We start from the raw sequence: 15690 nt of genomic DNA, 5'->3' as shown, positions 1-15690 counted from the left end.
ATTTGCCAGCATGGTGCCATAGCTTGATTTATTGTAAATTAGTGAACAACACAGTTGAAGGGGCCCACCTCTAGCGCCCCCCTGCTGCCTTCTTGCCTCTTAGTGCCCCCCTAGGTAAATCCACCGCCCCCCAGGGGGTGGTACTGCCCGCTTTGGGAACCATTGGCCTAGACCAACACAGCTCCCCACTGCATCTCCCCGTGTTCACAATGTTTTCCGAGCCACTCTAACCTGTTTCCTCCAGAGTTGTCCAGTCTTCACGGCTAACCCTTCCCCTGAACATATCTATAAGCATCCTGTGACATCACGGCTGCTTGGTCAATGGCCAGGAAGTCTTACAGACCACAAACGCTATGTGACACTCTCTGGTTTTTGATCTTGAAAGGTGGCATGCAATGAACAGAGTAAAGATTTCATTTTTGTCAGCCCAGCGCTCTGTTGTTTACAAGGTCCAAATACCTTTTAACTGTGGAATCTTTATGTTGGTTTTCTTCCCGGCCAGAAAAAGAAAACTGCCCGCTTCGACTGTATCCAAATTCTAAGGTTCCCTGCGTCTCTCCAAAATAAATACCTGCTTGCAAGGAGCATCTGCGGCGTGAGAGCCTGGCTAAAACATGTCATTCGCCACATCAAGGGGGGAGCTACGTGTAAGCCGTGCTTCAGCAGAGGACCTTTACGATGATCCCATGGGGACAGGAAAAGAAAACTGGAGAGGGCTATAGTTAGGATTGCCAGCTCTAGGTTGGGAAACCCCTGAAGATTTGAGGGGTGGAGCCTGGGGAGGGCGGGGTTTGGGAAGGGGAGGGGCCTCAGCAGGGTGTAATGCCAGTGAGCGCACGCTCCAAAGCTGCCATTTTCTCCAGGGGAACTGATCTATGAGGTCTGGAGAACTCCAAGCACCACCTGGAGAAAAGCAATCCTAGCTATACTATAGGCAAATGCACCGGGGGGGGGAAGCCACTGGCTACCTCTCTCCCTCTGGAGGAGGAGGAAGAAGAGGAAGAAAACGAGGAAGAGGAAAAAGAAGAAGAGGAGTTGGGGTTTTTTTGCCAACTTTTACTTAAGAGAGCTTTACTTAACCAGCTTACAATCATCTTCTCTTCCCCTCCCCAAAACAGACACACTGTGAGGAAGGTGGGGCTGAGAGAGCTCTAAGAGAGCTGTGACTAGCCCAAGGTCACCCAGCTGGCTTCATGTATAGGAGTGGGGAAACCAACCCGGTTCACTAGATAAGAGTCCACCGCTCATGTGAAGGAGTGGGGAATCAAACCGGGTTCTCCAGATCAGAGTCCTCTGCTCCAAACCACCGCTCTTAACCACTACACCACGCTGGCTCTCTGTTTAGTCCTCCTTATCCTCTTTAGCAGCTAATTATCCTGGGCGGGGGGAGCAGTGACAACAGAGAGAGAAAGACGGCCAGCAGCTCGTGTTTTCCCATACGACTGTCTACAATCTCCTCCACCTTTCTCTGCCCGTCTCTATGAGAGTGTCGGAATTCCCAACCGCTTAAACGTGGCTATTTTTAACGTGACGAATGTAACGTAGCCAAGCTCCAAGGCAATAAACTATGTCAAAATTCCTAAGCTTATAGTAAAAACATTTACAGTTCTGTTTCAAATATTGGGGGGTGCAGGTAGGAGAGTCCTTAAGAACTGGACAATTTTATTGATCATGTAATGGCACTTAAATAAGAAATCCAAACCCATAAATCTGGATTTTAATTTAAGAGCACCAATAAGCGGCATAAAAACATGAGTAATTAGAAGAATAAGAGTTGGTTTTTATATGCTGACTTTCTCTACCACTTAAGAGAGAATCAAACCGGCTTACAATCACCTTCCCTTTTCCTCCCAACAACAGACACCCTGTGTGGTAGGTGGGAGCTGAGAGAGCTCTGAGAGAGCTGTGACTAGCCCAAGGACACCCAGCTGGCTTCATGTGGAGGAGTGAAGAAACAAATCCGGTTCACCAGATTAGCATCCACCACTCATGTGGAGAAGGGGGGAATCAAACCCGGTTCTCCAGATCAGAGGCCAACACTCAAAACCACCACTCTTAACCACTACACCACACTTAGCCTAATGATAAAGACCAGTCTCATTAAAACGCCATTACGATGGGCGTTTCTCTACATTGTTGTTCTCAAAAGCCCAGCAAGAGCTTTTAAAGGACTTTCACTAACAGAGGTCACTGTCGGTTTGCATGTGTGAATGTCAGCTCGTGACTAGTAAATCAGCATGCCTCTCTGGAATAAGGAAACAGCTAGTGCAATAAGAATTCATATAAACTCAGTGAAATACAATAATCTTGCAGATTAGCATACCGTGGGTCTTTGATCTCATGGGCACTTCTGGAATTTTTGAGAATGTGGAGTGGTCACCGTCAACAAAATGGCGGCCACAATGGGGCAATCACAAAATGGCTGCCATGGAGACTGGGGCCAATCACAAAACATTGGAAGGCTGCAAGCCAACAAAAGCAATTGTTTCCGGCAGGGTGCTCCCTGCAGACACAAAGGTGAGGCCGTCTTGATTCTTATTATGTCAACAAGGTAGCAGAAAGCTAGGGCTGTCCTTTTGCTTTGCAGAAAAGATGCTCTGCTGAAGAAGCAAACCAGTGCTAGAAACTCCCATGGCAGGCACTACGGTACCCATAACCACCACCTCAGACATCACAGGCACACCAGGTGTATTTACTCCTAAAACAGAAGTAGGGACTGTGGCTCAGTGGTAGAGCATCTGCTTGGCCTGCAGAAGGTCCCAGGTTCAATCCTCAGCAACTCCACCCTCAGCGACCGCCTCAATGGAAAATATTTTTTTTGCTGCTGCTGCCAGTGACATATGACGTGATAATTAAATAATTATATAATTAAGTGTAGCAATTACAAAAGGCATTTCTCCCACCCCACCCTCCACTTGCTTCGGCTAATTATTCCAAGTCAACCTTACCGAATGAGAGGAAAACTACCCACTGGGACATCAGTTCACTTATTGCAATGTTTACATTCTGTTAGCCAAAAAACAAAAAGGTACACAGTGTGGCACTGATAAAAAACTAGAAGTCAGTCACTTTAGGACCGGGCTCCGAGAGGAGGAACCAAGCCCTCCCCTCCTACCAGAGTATCCACACTGAGCCAACGTTCAGAGGTTATTCCAAAGCATTTAGGCTTTGTGTTAAGTTCCGTCAAGTCACTTCTGACTCATGGTGACCCTATGAATCAATGTCCTCCAAAATGTCCTAACTTTGACAGCCTTGCTTAGATCTTGCAAACTGAAGGCTGTGGCCTTTATTGAGGCCATTTACATAGGGTCAATTTTGATGCTCGCTCAAAGCTCTTTTTTAAAATGCGACTTTAAAAATGCCTATTCACGTCCCAATGTAAAAGGAGTAGTTCCACTCCCCACACTTGCCTGCTCCCTTGTTCCTATTTGCATAGCCATTAGCATAGCCATTAGCTAACGCGCCTCTGTTGTTTTGCATAGTTCCTTGAAGGGGATTTTTCACGGCAAACACCAAAGGTCGCGTTAAATGGGCTCTTTACTAATGAAAAGCAGGTATGTGCCGGCTTTGCAGTCACTTCGGGAATGACAGTTCAGTGTGCAAAATTTAAAAAAAATATGCGGGGCAATTCAGCCTGGAACGCGCTGCTAATTACCATGCAAAAACGGCCAGAGTCAATCCATCTCTTGTTGGGTCTTCCTCTTTTCCTGCTGCCCTCAACTTTCCCTAGCATGACTGTCTTTTCCACTGACTCTTGTCTTCTCATAATGTGACCAAAATACGATAGCCTCAGTTTAGGCTAGTTGTTTTTAAAGAAGCCAAATCTATGCTAAGACCAAAACTGAAACTCTGAAGCTGCGCCCCCTGTCCTGAATAAAACCGTTTTCAACTGCCTCCTAAAGACTGAAAGTGAGAGGGCCAAGCACCCCTCCCTGAGGAGGCCATTCCACAGTCGTGGGGCTGCCACTGAAAAAGCCCTCTCTCGTGTACCCACCAAATGAGCCTCTTTGATTGGCGGGACAGTTAGCAGCCCCTTGCATTATTAACTTCTACTAATTACTGGGATCACTCCTTGCAGTTGGACTATCCATCTTGGGCTACTTCGGAGGCTTCTTGTCTGGCGCCCCTCTCTAAGCGGAATGTGTTAGTATCTACTTATGCTAGAGTGGATCCCATTCCGCCTACAATTTCTGCAACTAGAGAACACCGGTGTATAATTCTCAGGCAAGAACGTAAGGGAGAAGACAGTCCTTCAGATACCCTGGTCCCGAGTCATGGAGGGCTTGCTACTCAGTAAATTCAGCACTAGATAAAGATTCTAATGCCACTGTATCACTGGGCCACAATCCAGAGGTTCTTCTCAGACATCTCCCAAGCTGTCATCCCCCACCCCAAAAAGCAGCCCCTTGAATAGTTTGGCATGCCGCTTTTAACACTCAAGGGAATTTCAAAAGTGAATTTCAGTGAAACCCAAGGAGATGCTTGGGTTGTGCATTCACGGGCGTTCAAGAGAGAAAGAGAGCGTGCCCAGCAAAGAATGCAAGCCCTTGTGCACAGGAAGGGACCCCTGATATTGAAGCTCTGACCTTCCAGAATGTAACTAACAAAACTAGCAGACTACAGAACTGAGGTCCAAGCACTCCTTTTCGTTAGCAAAGTTATTTTCTGTGTTATAAGTTCCATGAAAAGCATTTAACAACCTCTAGTGGCTCCCAGGTGAATAGCAGCCAGCCATAAATACTTTTCAAGAGTTGCTGACAGCAAAGGCGGAGCGACGCATCCTCTGACTCTACTGGCTTCATCCCCAACCTGTGATCAGCAGACAGCAAGAATGTGCCAAGTATGGTGAACTGGCACATAGTTCATGACATCTCCTGAGACGAGATATATCAGCGCTCCCATATTTGACATAGAAGAAGAGATGGTTTTTATATGATGACTTTCTCTACCTTAAGGGAGAATCAAACCAGCTTACAATCACCTTCCCCTCCCCACAACAGACACCCTGTGAGGTAGGGGGGGCTGAGAGAGCTGTGACTAGCCCAAGGTCACCCAGCCAGCTTCATGTCTAGGAGCGGGGAAATAAATCCAGTTCACCAGATTAGAGTCCACTGCTCCAAACCACCACTCTTAACCACTACACCACAACAGACACCTGATGAGGAGGAGAAAGAGAAGAGGAGTTGGTTTTTACATGCCGATTTTCTCTGCCTTTTAAGGAGAATCAAACTGGTTTTTATGCTTACTTTCTCTTCCACTTAAGGAAGAATCAAACTGGCTTACAATCTCCTTCCCTTTCTCTCCCCACAACAGACACCTTGTGAGGTAGGTGAGGCTGAGAGAGCTCAAAGAGAACTGTGAGTAGCCCAAGGTCGCTCAGCTGGCTTCATGTGTCGGAGTGGGGAAAACAACTTGGTTCACCAGACTAGAGTCCACCGCTCCTAACCACTGGGAAGCCATAGCATGTATCACAATAAAGACGCAGAGGGAAAATTCTAATATGAATGTTCTTCTATAGTCCTAACACAAGGAGCAATTCCGAGAGAGATACCTGTGACCTCGGATGTCAGACTGGTCACACACTCCTCCCAAGGCAATGCGATGGAACTCTCGGCCCAATGTCTTCGCTACGGATCTCCCCACACTAGTCTTCCCAACTCCAGGAGGGCCAACGAAGCAAAGGATCGGGCCCTTCAGGTTGTTCTTAAGCTGCCTGACTGCCAAGTATTCCAAAACTCTCTTCTTCAGCTTCTCCATAGCGTAGTGGTCATTGTCCAGAAGGATTCTGGCTGCACGGATATCTAGGCGGTCTGTTGGCCAAATGTTGACCGAAAGAAAAAAGAAAAGAAAAAGAAAGCTGAGCGAAAACACTGCCACTCTTCAAACATACCACAAAAACTGGCAACCCAGATGACATAGCAAATATTTAAGCGCAAAACCCACAAAGCTGCCTTGTACTAAATCAGACCCATCAAGCAAATGAGATCTTGGGCTGTATCAACAGAAATATAGTGTCCAGATCACGCAAAGTGATGGTATCGCTTTACTCTGCTCTTGTTAGGCCTCACCTAGAGTATTGTGTTTTGGGCACCGCAGTTTAAGAAGGATGTAGACAAGCTGGAACGTGTCCAGAGGAGGGCAACAGAGATGGTGAGGGGTCTGGAGACCAAGTCCTATGAGGAAAGGTTGAAGGAGCTGGGTATGTTTAGCCTGGAGAGGAGATGACTGAGAGGTGATATGATAACCATCTTCAAGCACTTGAAAGGCTGTCATATAGAGGGTACCAAGTTGTTTTCTGTTGCCCCAGAAGGTCGGACCAGAACCAACGGGTTGAAATTAGATCAAAAGAGTTTCCGTCTAAACATTAGGAAGAACTGTCAAAGGCTTTCATGGTCAGAGTTCATTGGTTCTTGTAGGTTAACCGGGCTGTGTGACCGTGGTCTTGGTATTTTCTTTCCTGACGTTTCGCCAGCAGCTGTGGCAGGCATCTTCAGAGGAGTAACACTGAAGGATCACACAGCCCGGATAACACGGTCACACAGCCCGGATAACCTACAAGAACCAATTAGGAAGAACTTTCTAACAGTTAGAGTGGTTCCTCAGTGGAGCAGGCTTCCTCAGGAGGTGGTGAGCTCTCCTTCCCTGGAAGTTTTTAAGCAGAGGCTTAGATGACCATCTGTCAGCAATGCTGATTCTATGACCTTAGGGAGATCATGAGGGGGAGGGAATCTTGGCCATCTTTGGGGTATGGAGTAGGGGTCACTGGGGTGTGTGGGGTTGTAGCTGTGAATTTACTGCATTGTGCAGGGGGTTGGACTAAATGACCCTGGTGGTCCCTTCCATCTCTATGATTCTAGGTCAGTATTGTCTACTCAGATTGGCAGTGGCTCTCCAGGATCTCAGGCTGAGGTCTTTCACATCACCTGATGCCTGGTCCTTTCAACTGGAGATGCCAGGGACTGAACCTGGGACCTTCTCTATGCAAAGCAGATGCTCTACCTCTGAGCCACGGCCCCTCCCCAAACCCCTCATACATTTTTGGAATGGTATACAATCTCGGCCTGTGAAATGGCAGGATTTACCTCTTGTGCTTTTATTCCACGGCAATTCCACCATCAGCTCCAAATAATTTCGAGTTAAGGCATATTCCGGCATTGACTGAGGCATCTTCTTCAACCTGGAAGAACAGATCTAATCTTCAGAAACAGCCTTATCTCAAACTGTTTGATATGAAGCAAGGAATGCTAGCAGTATAATATTTGAACTCTGATAGCTGCAATGTTATACTGACACAGAATTAGTTCAAATTCAAGATTTAAAAGTTTCCTATGAAGCTAGTTGGGTTTCCTATGATGACTTCAGTTCTTCTTCCAACTCCTTTGTTCCTGGCCAACTCTGAGATTAAACAAAGAAATATCTAGGATGACAACACCAGCCTGAGCAAACTTCTCACGCAGAACCCAATTCTCGCAGGGCAAGAATCACACACACACACACACAAAATAAAAACAGTTTTAGGCAGCATTTTAAAAAATGTCCCATGCTCAGAGAAGTAACCTACCTCTTTACCTCTTTGATGCACACTTTCAGAGCCTGCTCAGGCATGCTGGAGGCTCGGATTTTCTTCTCGAGCACAACAACATCGTCGTGGTCTTCGTCTTCCTCCTCGTCTTCTGCGATGTGAGCGATTCTTCGAATGGGACGTATAGTGACAACCTAAAAAGGGTGAGGCACAGGAGAAAGAACACAGCAGCTTTCCATGTGCAATCTCACGGCTACTGCCATAAGCTCTCAGCTATCAAATGAATCCGCAGACTACTAATATAAGAAGTAATCGTTGCAAAAATATAAACTGCTGGCAGCCAAGAGACGCAGGATGCTTTGAGGATCCACATCTTACCACATCAGCTGCAACTAAAACGGATCACGATAATAACAATCCATTCTCAGCTCCCTCCCATAAAACATCAGCTCGTCAAAACTGAATCAAGCAGAGCAGATAACGTACAATTAAGCTTCTGTGTTTTAGATAACGATTATCTGGGTATGCTTGACAGACAGCAATTGCTACGCTGTACATATGACAGGCAGTCTAATTCCATCGTATAATACCGGACTAGCTGAAGAGATAACTGAACCATGCATTTTCCTTTATCTCTGGCTGGTTGCACATCAGCAGTAATAATAACAGTTTGCATTCCTAGAACGCTTCCCCGCATTTATTCCCTGCTTTCCTGCTCAGTTTTTCTCCCCTCGTGGTGCTCAAATGTGCTGACGGGAAGTCTCCCATCCCAAACGGACCCCGTCCGCCTCTGTTTAGCTTCATCCAGGCCTTTCGCATAGTACGCGCTCCAACTATGTAAACACCGCAATCCTCACAATAACCCCGAAAGGCAAGCAGCTATGATTATCCCCATATTGAAGGGGAGAGGGGGTCTGAAGCAGAGAGGGGATCATCCCCAGGCATGCCATCAAAAATATCTGCAAGTATTAAACAGTAGTTGCAGCCTCCCCTCCCCAATTCAGGCTGGGACCTCAGCACCAGCATGGTGTAGTGGTTAAGAGTGGTGATTTGGAATGGTGGACTCTAATCTGGAGAACTGGGTTTGATTCCCCACTCCTCCACATGAGCAGAGGAGGCTAATCTGGTGAACTGGGTTTGTTTCCCCACTCCTACACATGAAGCCACTAGGTAACCTTGGGCCAGTCACATTCTCTCAGCCCCATCTACCTCACAGGGTGTCTGTTGTGAAGAGGGGAAGGAAAGGTGATTATAAGCCGGTTTGATTCTGCCTTAAGTGGTAGAGAAAGTTGGCATATAAAAACCAACTCTTCTTTTCTTCTTCAAAGCCCCAAAAGGGCCAATAATGAAAAGGAAAAAGAGTAGGTTTTTATACTCCGCTTTTCTCTACCTTGAGGAGTCTCAAAGTGTCTTACAACTGCAGTCCCCTCCTCTCTCCACAACAGGAACCTTTTGAGGAAGGTGGGGCTGAGAGAGTTCCAAGAGAGCTGTGACTGGCCCAAGGTCACCCAGTGGGCTTCATGTGGAGGAGTGGGGAGTCAATCTCGGTTCTCCAGATTAGAGTCTGCCACTCTTAATCACTACACCATGCTGAGAATGTGTGACTGGCCCAAGGTCGTCCAGCGAGATTCCATGGCAGAGTGGGGGGATTCGAACCTGGATCTCCCAGATCCTAGTCTGACACTAGGACCACCACACCACACCGGCTCTCACATCTACCTGCCCTCCATCCCAGCCCCAATCCCAACCATCGACCTCCTGCAGCTGTTCTTTCTCCTGATTCAAAGCTCTGTTGCGGCATCCTTGCAGCCAAAACAAGTATGTAATGCTCATAAGCCGAGCTTATCTCAAAAGGGGGGGGGGGTCTTGACAGACACCTCTAATTTTAATATAAACAAGCAAACAGTCTGCTCTGCTCCCCTCAGGTCTGTGTTGATTAGCACTTAGATGAGGGGGGGAAATTACAACTGCCTAGCTTCAGTGTGATGGTTTAATTATGGAGGCGGTATAATTTAACTTCTCCTTGACTGGCAGCGTTCCATTCCCACTTAATCATAAAGAAGGCATTTCACACACACACCCCAAAAAAAACCACCCTATTTGTTTGGTATTGCAACTTCAGATATCTCTACTGCCATTTAACACCTTTAAAATGAAGTACTGAACTAACGTACTCTTTTGTCGTCATCTTGTTTTGGTTTTCTGGTCTTCTGAAGCAACTTCAAACCTTCGATCTGCCGAACGAGCAAAGGTATGGTCATCTTGAATCGCTCCTCCAAGCCAACGGCGTCTAAAATCTAAGAGGAAAAGAACGCAGCTGTGTACTTTTCAATTGTTGTCCTGTTCCTCAAACATGCTCGGCTCTCATGGCCCTTTCTTACATGCCCAGGGTAATGCCGATCACCACTTCGGGGTCAGGAAGCAATTTTCCTCCAGGCTGGATTGACCAGGGATCCTGGAGGATTTTTTGCCTTCCTCTGGGGAGTAGGGGGGAGGTGGTTGAGAGTTTCCTGCAATGTGCAGAGGGTTGGACTAGATGGCCCTTGAGTTCCCTTCCAGCTCTGTTTCTACCTCTCCTCTCCCAATGCAACAAAGACGTTTGCTGCACTGGATGTATCAGTGACCATTGTTAGGCAACATCAGAGTACCATCTGCAAGCAATCATGTTCATGAACACATCACTGAGGGATCTGCTTTTTATCGAGTTTGATCATTGGTCCACCTAGCCCAAATCAATACCACCTGTTCTGATTGCCAGTGGCTTTTCAGAGTCTCGGGATGTCAGTCTGTGCCCCACTAACTGAGATCCTTTAGCAAGAGATACCAAAGACTGAACCTAGGACTATTTGCATATGCTTTAACAGCGCTCTAGTTCTCCCCAAAAAATATCTACAGTATGACAGCCAGGCTTCTACTGGACAAGCAGAACACAAAATTGGAATCTGTGACCTCAATGGCTCTTTTCATGCAAAACTACCATACTTCCCACAGAATGCTAATATGGGCTCCATTACTGGAGGGGAGGGGGTGCAAAAAGAGAGTGGTGTTAAAATTATTTGATTGGATCCAATCGTTTCCCTTCTGCCAAGTCGGATCCAATAGTGGAGAAAAGTGCTGTCAAGTTGCAGCCGACTTAATAGCGACCCCATGGGGTTTTCAGGGCAAGAGACGAACCGAGGTGGTTTGCCCTGCCTGCCTCTGTCTAGCAACCCTAGACTGCTTTGGTTGTCTCCCATCCAAATACTAACCAGGGCTGACCCTGCCTTAAGTTTCTGAGATCTGATGAGATTGGGCTAGCCTGGACCATCGGGATCACAGCAGGATCCGACGACTCCCACTAATCTCTCCTCTTATCGAAATAAACTGCACGGGAAAGGAGTATAATGTGCTAAAGAGGTAACTTATAGCTCAGTTACCCGAGCTGCATACTACAACTGTTTATTTCTTTTTTTTAATTTATGGTGATCGACTTCAGGCAATTACAGTATTTCCTACTTACTGTTATTTATCATTTTGACAGACATGGAATTTGAGAACAAGTGGGGAGGGTGTGAATGGGGGGGGGGGGGAAACAGCATTGTGCTGGGCCTGAACGGCATTTGCCTGTTGTACCTGCAGCTTCTCTTGGTTGCTGGTGCGGATGATGGAAGTTAATATATCTGGCAGAGCTTCCCGAGGCAGGTTGTCCAAGAGGCGTCTTAGTTTAGCCACTGCGGGGACCGACATGTCCAGCATTTCAACCAGCTTCATAAGGGAAAGGACCAAAAAAAAAGAGTATTAAATGCTTTTTTAGTATCATTTCGGATTAAGGAAACGGTCAGCATCACAAGAAAACGAACTTCTCGGGAACCCGTTGTTTCTGAATTCCAGCGGCTAAGAAACCATTTGCCTCGAGGCGAACCTCCTGCAAGAATCCACCTGAACAAGCCAAGCTAACCGACTTCTTGAGGGCAATTAGTGCTGCTGACTACAGAGCTAGAGGGGTTTTCTGCCGCACAATTTGAATGCCTTTCTGATGCAATTATCATCAGAGTTCCTTGCTCGCTTTGCATGCTGCAAAGCTTTGCTTTTTTTCCTTGGGGCAAGAAGCAGCTTGCAGCCAGACTCGCGGCTGTCGGGAGCAAACGCAACTCTGAATCACGTCCTGAAATAGTGCGCCTGACTAGTTACCTGGTGGGCTCCCCCTGACGGAATATGGAAGGATCAGCAAAACGACAGACCAAAACATCTTTTGCCTTCTTTTTGCCTGGCAGGCAACTGTTTCCAAGCCTGGGAGGGTTCTCACGCAGTTTAACAGCAAAATGTTACAAGACCAGGATGGCAACAGCCCCTGGTCCTCGATCAGATAGGAGGACCTGGGCAAGCCACCACACATAACAAGAGGAACGAGTTATACTAATTCTTCCAGCTGCTTCCTGTACTGCCAGTTTATCAAGCACTCTCACGCATTAAAGACTAACAAAAATGTCTGGCAGGGTTATGAGCTTTCGTGAGCCACAGCTCACTTCTTCAGATACAGCTAGAATGTGAGTCCATCTATCCTTAAGTAGAGAAGAGCGAATTAGACACACAATGGCAATGTAAATGTCAAAAGCAAAGTAAATGACATTAGCAGGCGTGATTAGGTGTGATATCAGGCCTATAAGCGGGGCATGGAGGCTAAATTTTCCCTCTTCTGCTGCTCTCCCAACGAACAGCAGTCAGCTGTATGCTGCATCTGAACATGGATGCATTTAGCCATCACAGCCAACAGCCACTGACTGATACGCCACATCTCCTTTAAAAGTCACTTAAAAGTAGCAGCCCCCACCACATTTTATGGTAATGCATCCCATAAGTTGATTATGCACTGGGAAAGAAGTACCTCATTTTGCTCTCCTCATGAACACATGAAGCTGCCTTATACTGAATCAGACCCTTGGTCCATCGAAGTCAACATTATCTACTCAGACTGGCAGCGGCTCTCCAGGGTCTCAGGCAGAGGTCTTTTCACATCACCTACTTGCCTAATCCCTTTAACTGGAGATGCTGGGGATTGAACCTGGGACCTTCTGCATGCCAAGAAGAGGCTCTACCATTGAGCCACGGCCCCTCATCAATTTCACTGGGTCTCCCTGTATTCTGTTATTATGGGAAGAGAAGAAAAAGTTCTCTGCCTCTTATTTTCTCCATATTCCGTGTACTTGGACAAGCAGGGTCTCGGGCAGAGAAAGGCTCTTCTTGGCACCTATCACCTTTTAAGCTGAGATGCCGAAAACTGAACCTAGGGCCACCCGTGTGCAAACCATGTGCTCCACCACTGAGCTATGGGCCTTTTGCGTATACTTAAACTATACTTATACTAAAGCCCTTGGATGCTTCAAATCAGCTCCCGCGGTTCCAGAACCAAACCAGCGAACCTGCACTGCGTATTTGTAGAACTGCTCAGAGAGCTCCCCCAGCTCCTCCTCAGCTTTAGACTTGTTGGTGAACTGCTCCAGCCGATCCAACTGCTCGACATCGGCAACGGGGTAGGGCTTCTCCTTCACCAGCTGCAAAATCTGGAACCTGCAGAGGCCCGTGACCAGCAGCGTGTAATGAGGCTTGGGCCAATTGCTGCCAACCACTTGCACTGCCAGCGCCGCTGTGCCAATCCTGAAAGCAATAAGAAGATATGCCTGATTTGCCATGACACAGAAAGAAAGTTTAGCTTAACTAGCATAATAGACCTTTGCTCTCTTTCTCAGCACTTTACTCAAGCCACTGGGAATAAAGGCCAAACAAAACAGGACACGGGGGAGGGGGGAATCCACATATAATTTTACAAGTGATCGATCACCTGCTCACGTCCAAAGCAGGAAGTGGGAAACTGTTTTGTACCAAAAACAGAGTAGGTGGGCATGGGAGAGCTTCCCACCCACCCACCCCGGCTTTAGAAGAAGAAGAAGAGTTGGTTTTCATATGCCAACTTTCTCTACCACTTAAGGAAGAATCACAGAATCACAGAGTTGGAAGGGACCACCGGGGTCATTTAGTCCAATCCCCTGCACAACGCAGGAAATTCACAACTACCTCCCCCCTACACACACACACCCAGACCCATACTTCATGCCCAGAAGATGGCCATGGTGCCCTCCCTCTCATGATCTGCCTAAGGCTATAGAATCAGCATTGCTGACAGATGGCACATCTAGCCTCTTCTTGAGCTCACCACCTCCCGAGGAAGCCTGTTCCACTGAGGAACCGCTCTAACTGTTAGAAAGTTCTTCCTAATGTCTAGACGGAAACTCTTTTGATTTAATTTCAACCCGTTGGTTCTGGTCCGACCTTCTGGGGCAACAGAAAACAACTTGGCACCCTCCTCTATATGACAGCCCTTCAAGTACTTGAAGATGGTGATCATATCTCCTCTCAGTCTTCTCCTGTTCAGGCTAAACATACCCAGCTCCTTCAGAGCATTCCAGCGATAGTTTCGCTATGTGACAGACTGGACGGCCAGATGTGGGACTTTCTCTGTACAGCCAAGCCAGGTTTTGCACACTGCAATCCTATATGCGGTTGTTGATTTTGATGGGCTTGGACTGGAGTCATTCACCATGCAGTTGCATTGAGAGTTGAACAGTGCTGAGAGAATGAAAACATGGAGCACTTCTCTTCACCACACAGGGGCTCAAGCCGGAATTGGCATTTAAGGGAAGGCTGGTGGGAGAGGCGGCTGGCCTGACACGAGGGGGGAGGTGTTGTCCAGGGCAGGGGGAGGGCAGTTGTCATGACAAGCTAAGAGAGGGGTTAGGCAGTGGCTACGGTGACGGGAAAGGCTGTAGCGAGAGCGGCAGGAGGACCAGATGGGGCAGCTTCCATGGCAAAAGAAGCAGTTGCCAGGGCACAAGTGAGGGAGGAGCAAGAGGAGCAGCCGCCATAGCAACAGAGAGGCGGAGCATCACTGCTGGGGGGGGGGAGGCATTGCCAGACCATGGAGGTAGTCCTGGTAGGAGAGGTCAGTGGTCCTGATGCAAGGGAAGAGGTGGGTCAAAGGAAGCCTAACCATTGCCATGACAACCGAAGGAAACGATCCCCATTGGGGATAAAATACATGTATCCCCATTGGGGGAAAATAAAAGTATTCCCATTGGGAAATAAATAAATGCAGCAGGATGGAAGAGGTGGGTCAAAGGAAGCCTGACCGTTGCCATGACAACCGAAGGGCACAGTCCTCATTGGACAAAAATAATGTAACCCTATTGGGGGAAAATAAATAAATGCAAGAGGATGGAAGAGGTGGGTCAAGGGAACCCTGACTGTTGCCATGACAACCGAAGGGAGCAACCCCCATTGGGGAAAAATAAATGTATCCCCATCTGGGGAATAAATAAATGCAGCAGGGTGGAAGCCATAGCAAAAGGGGCACGAGGACCAGATGGGGCAGTTACCACGGCGACAGAGGGGACAGTAGCCATAACGACAGGAGAGGGAGACGGTTACCAGGACGACCGAGGGGGCGGGGCCTAACTGCAGGGGGCGGGGAACCGCCCACGACCGTTCGTCGGAGGCGCGCCAGCGAGAGGGGCGGGGCCGAGAAGCCGGGCGGTCGCCACGGCAACGGGGAGGGTCGCCACGGCGACGGAGGGGGCGGGGCCTGTACCTGTGGAGCGGGGGCAGCGGGTCGAGGTCGCTGGCCGGGTCGTTGGTGTCGGGGATGACGCCGATGATGGTGCTCTTGAGCGACGTGCCCTTCAGGAGGCGGCTCCGCACCAGCTGCATGTTCCGCGGCGAGTCCACGCTGGCGCGCATGGTGGAGCCCGGCAGCAGCACGGCCTCCGGGGTGAGCAGCAGCGGCAGGCGGCTGGGGATCTGGATGGGGCTGCCGCCCGACGACGAAGGCGACGCCATGGCCCGGCCGGCGCGAGAGCCCGTCCAGGCCGCGCTACGGCGGCCGGCAGGGCCAAACCCGGCGGGACAGGGCCGCTCGCCACTGCCACCTGCCGGCTGGCCGCGGCACTGCAAAGCCCAGCGAGGCAGTAGAAACTGTATTACTGCTGGGGTTGCCAACCTGCTGCTGTGCAGTTGTGGTCACCATGTAGGATGCAAAAAAAAAGCCACTTCACTCTCTGGCCATTGAAATTTTACACTTCCTTCCACCACGCCTGAAAAAGGATATTGCAGAGCTTGAGAAGGTGCAGAAAAGAGCA

General features: G+C 48.4%; 1 protein-coding gene across 1 annotated transcript in view; it reads right to left on the bottom strand.

The window, feature by feature from the left end:
- Positions 1 to 15394, bottom strand: part of LONP2 (lon peptidase 2, peroxisomal) — a 54016-nt gene extending 38622 nt beyond the window's left edge. Inside the window, exons 1-7 of the mRNA XM_056862770.1 lie at positions 15144 to 15394; positions 12922 to 13156; positions 11135 to 11266; positions 9697 to 9819; positions 7562 to 7716; positions 7083 to 7177; positions 5552 to 5810 (exon numbers count right to left, since the gene is read on the bottom strand). Of these exons, the coding sequence (XP_056718748.1) occupies positions 5552 to 5810; positions 7083 to 7177; positions 7562 to 7716; positions 9697 to 9819; positions 11135 to 11266; positions 12922 to 13156; positions 15144 to 15391 (1247 nt within the window). The 5' untranslated portion in view covers positions 15392 to 15394. The remainder of the gene's footprint in view (positions 1 to 5551; positions 5811 to 7082; positions 7178 to 7561; positions 7717 to 9696; positions 9820 to 11134; positions 11267 to 12921; positions 13157 to 15143) is intronic.
- Between the last annotated feature and the right edge of the window lie 296 nt (positions 15395 to 15690).

The sequence above is a fragment of the Euleptes europaea genome, chromosome 17 (genome assembly GCF_029931775.1).
Source record: "Euleptes europaea isolate rEulEur1 chromosome 17, rEulEur1.hap1, whole genome shotgun sequence".
NCBI lineage: Eukaryota > Metazoa > Chordata > Lepidosauria > Squamata > Sphaerodactylidae > Euleptes > Euleptes europaea.
This window is presented reverse-complemented; position numbering and strand designations above follow the sequence as displayed.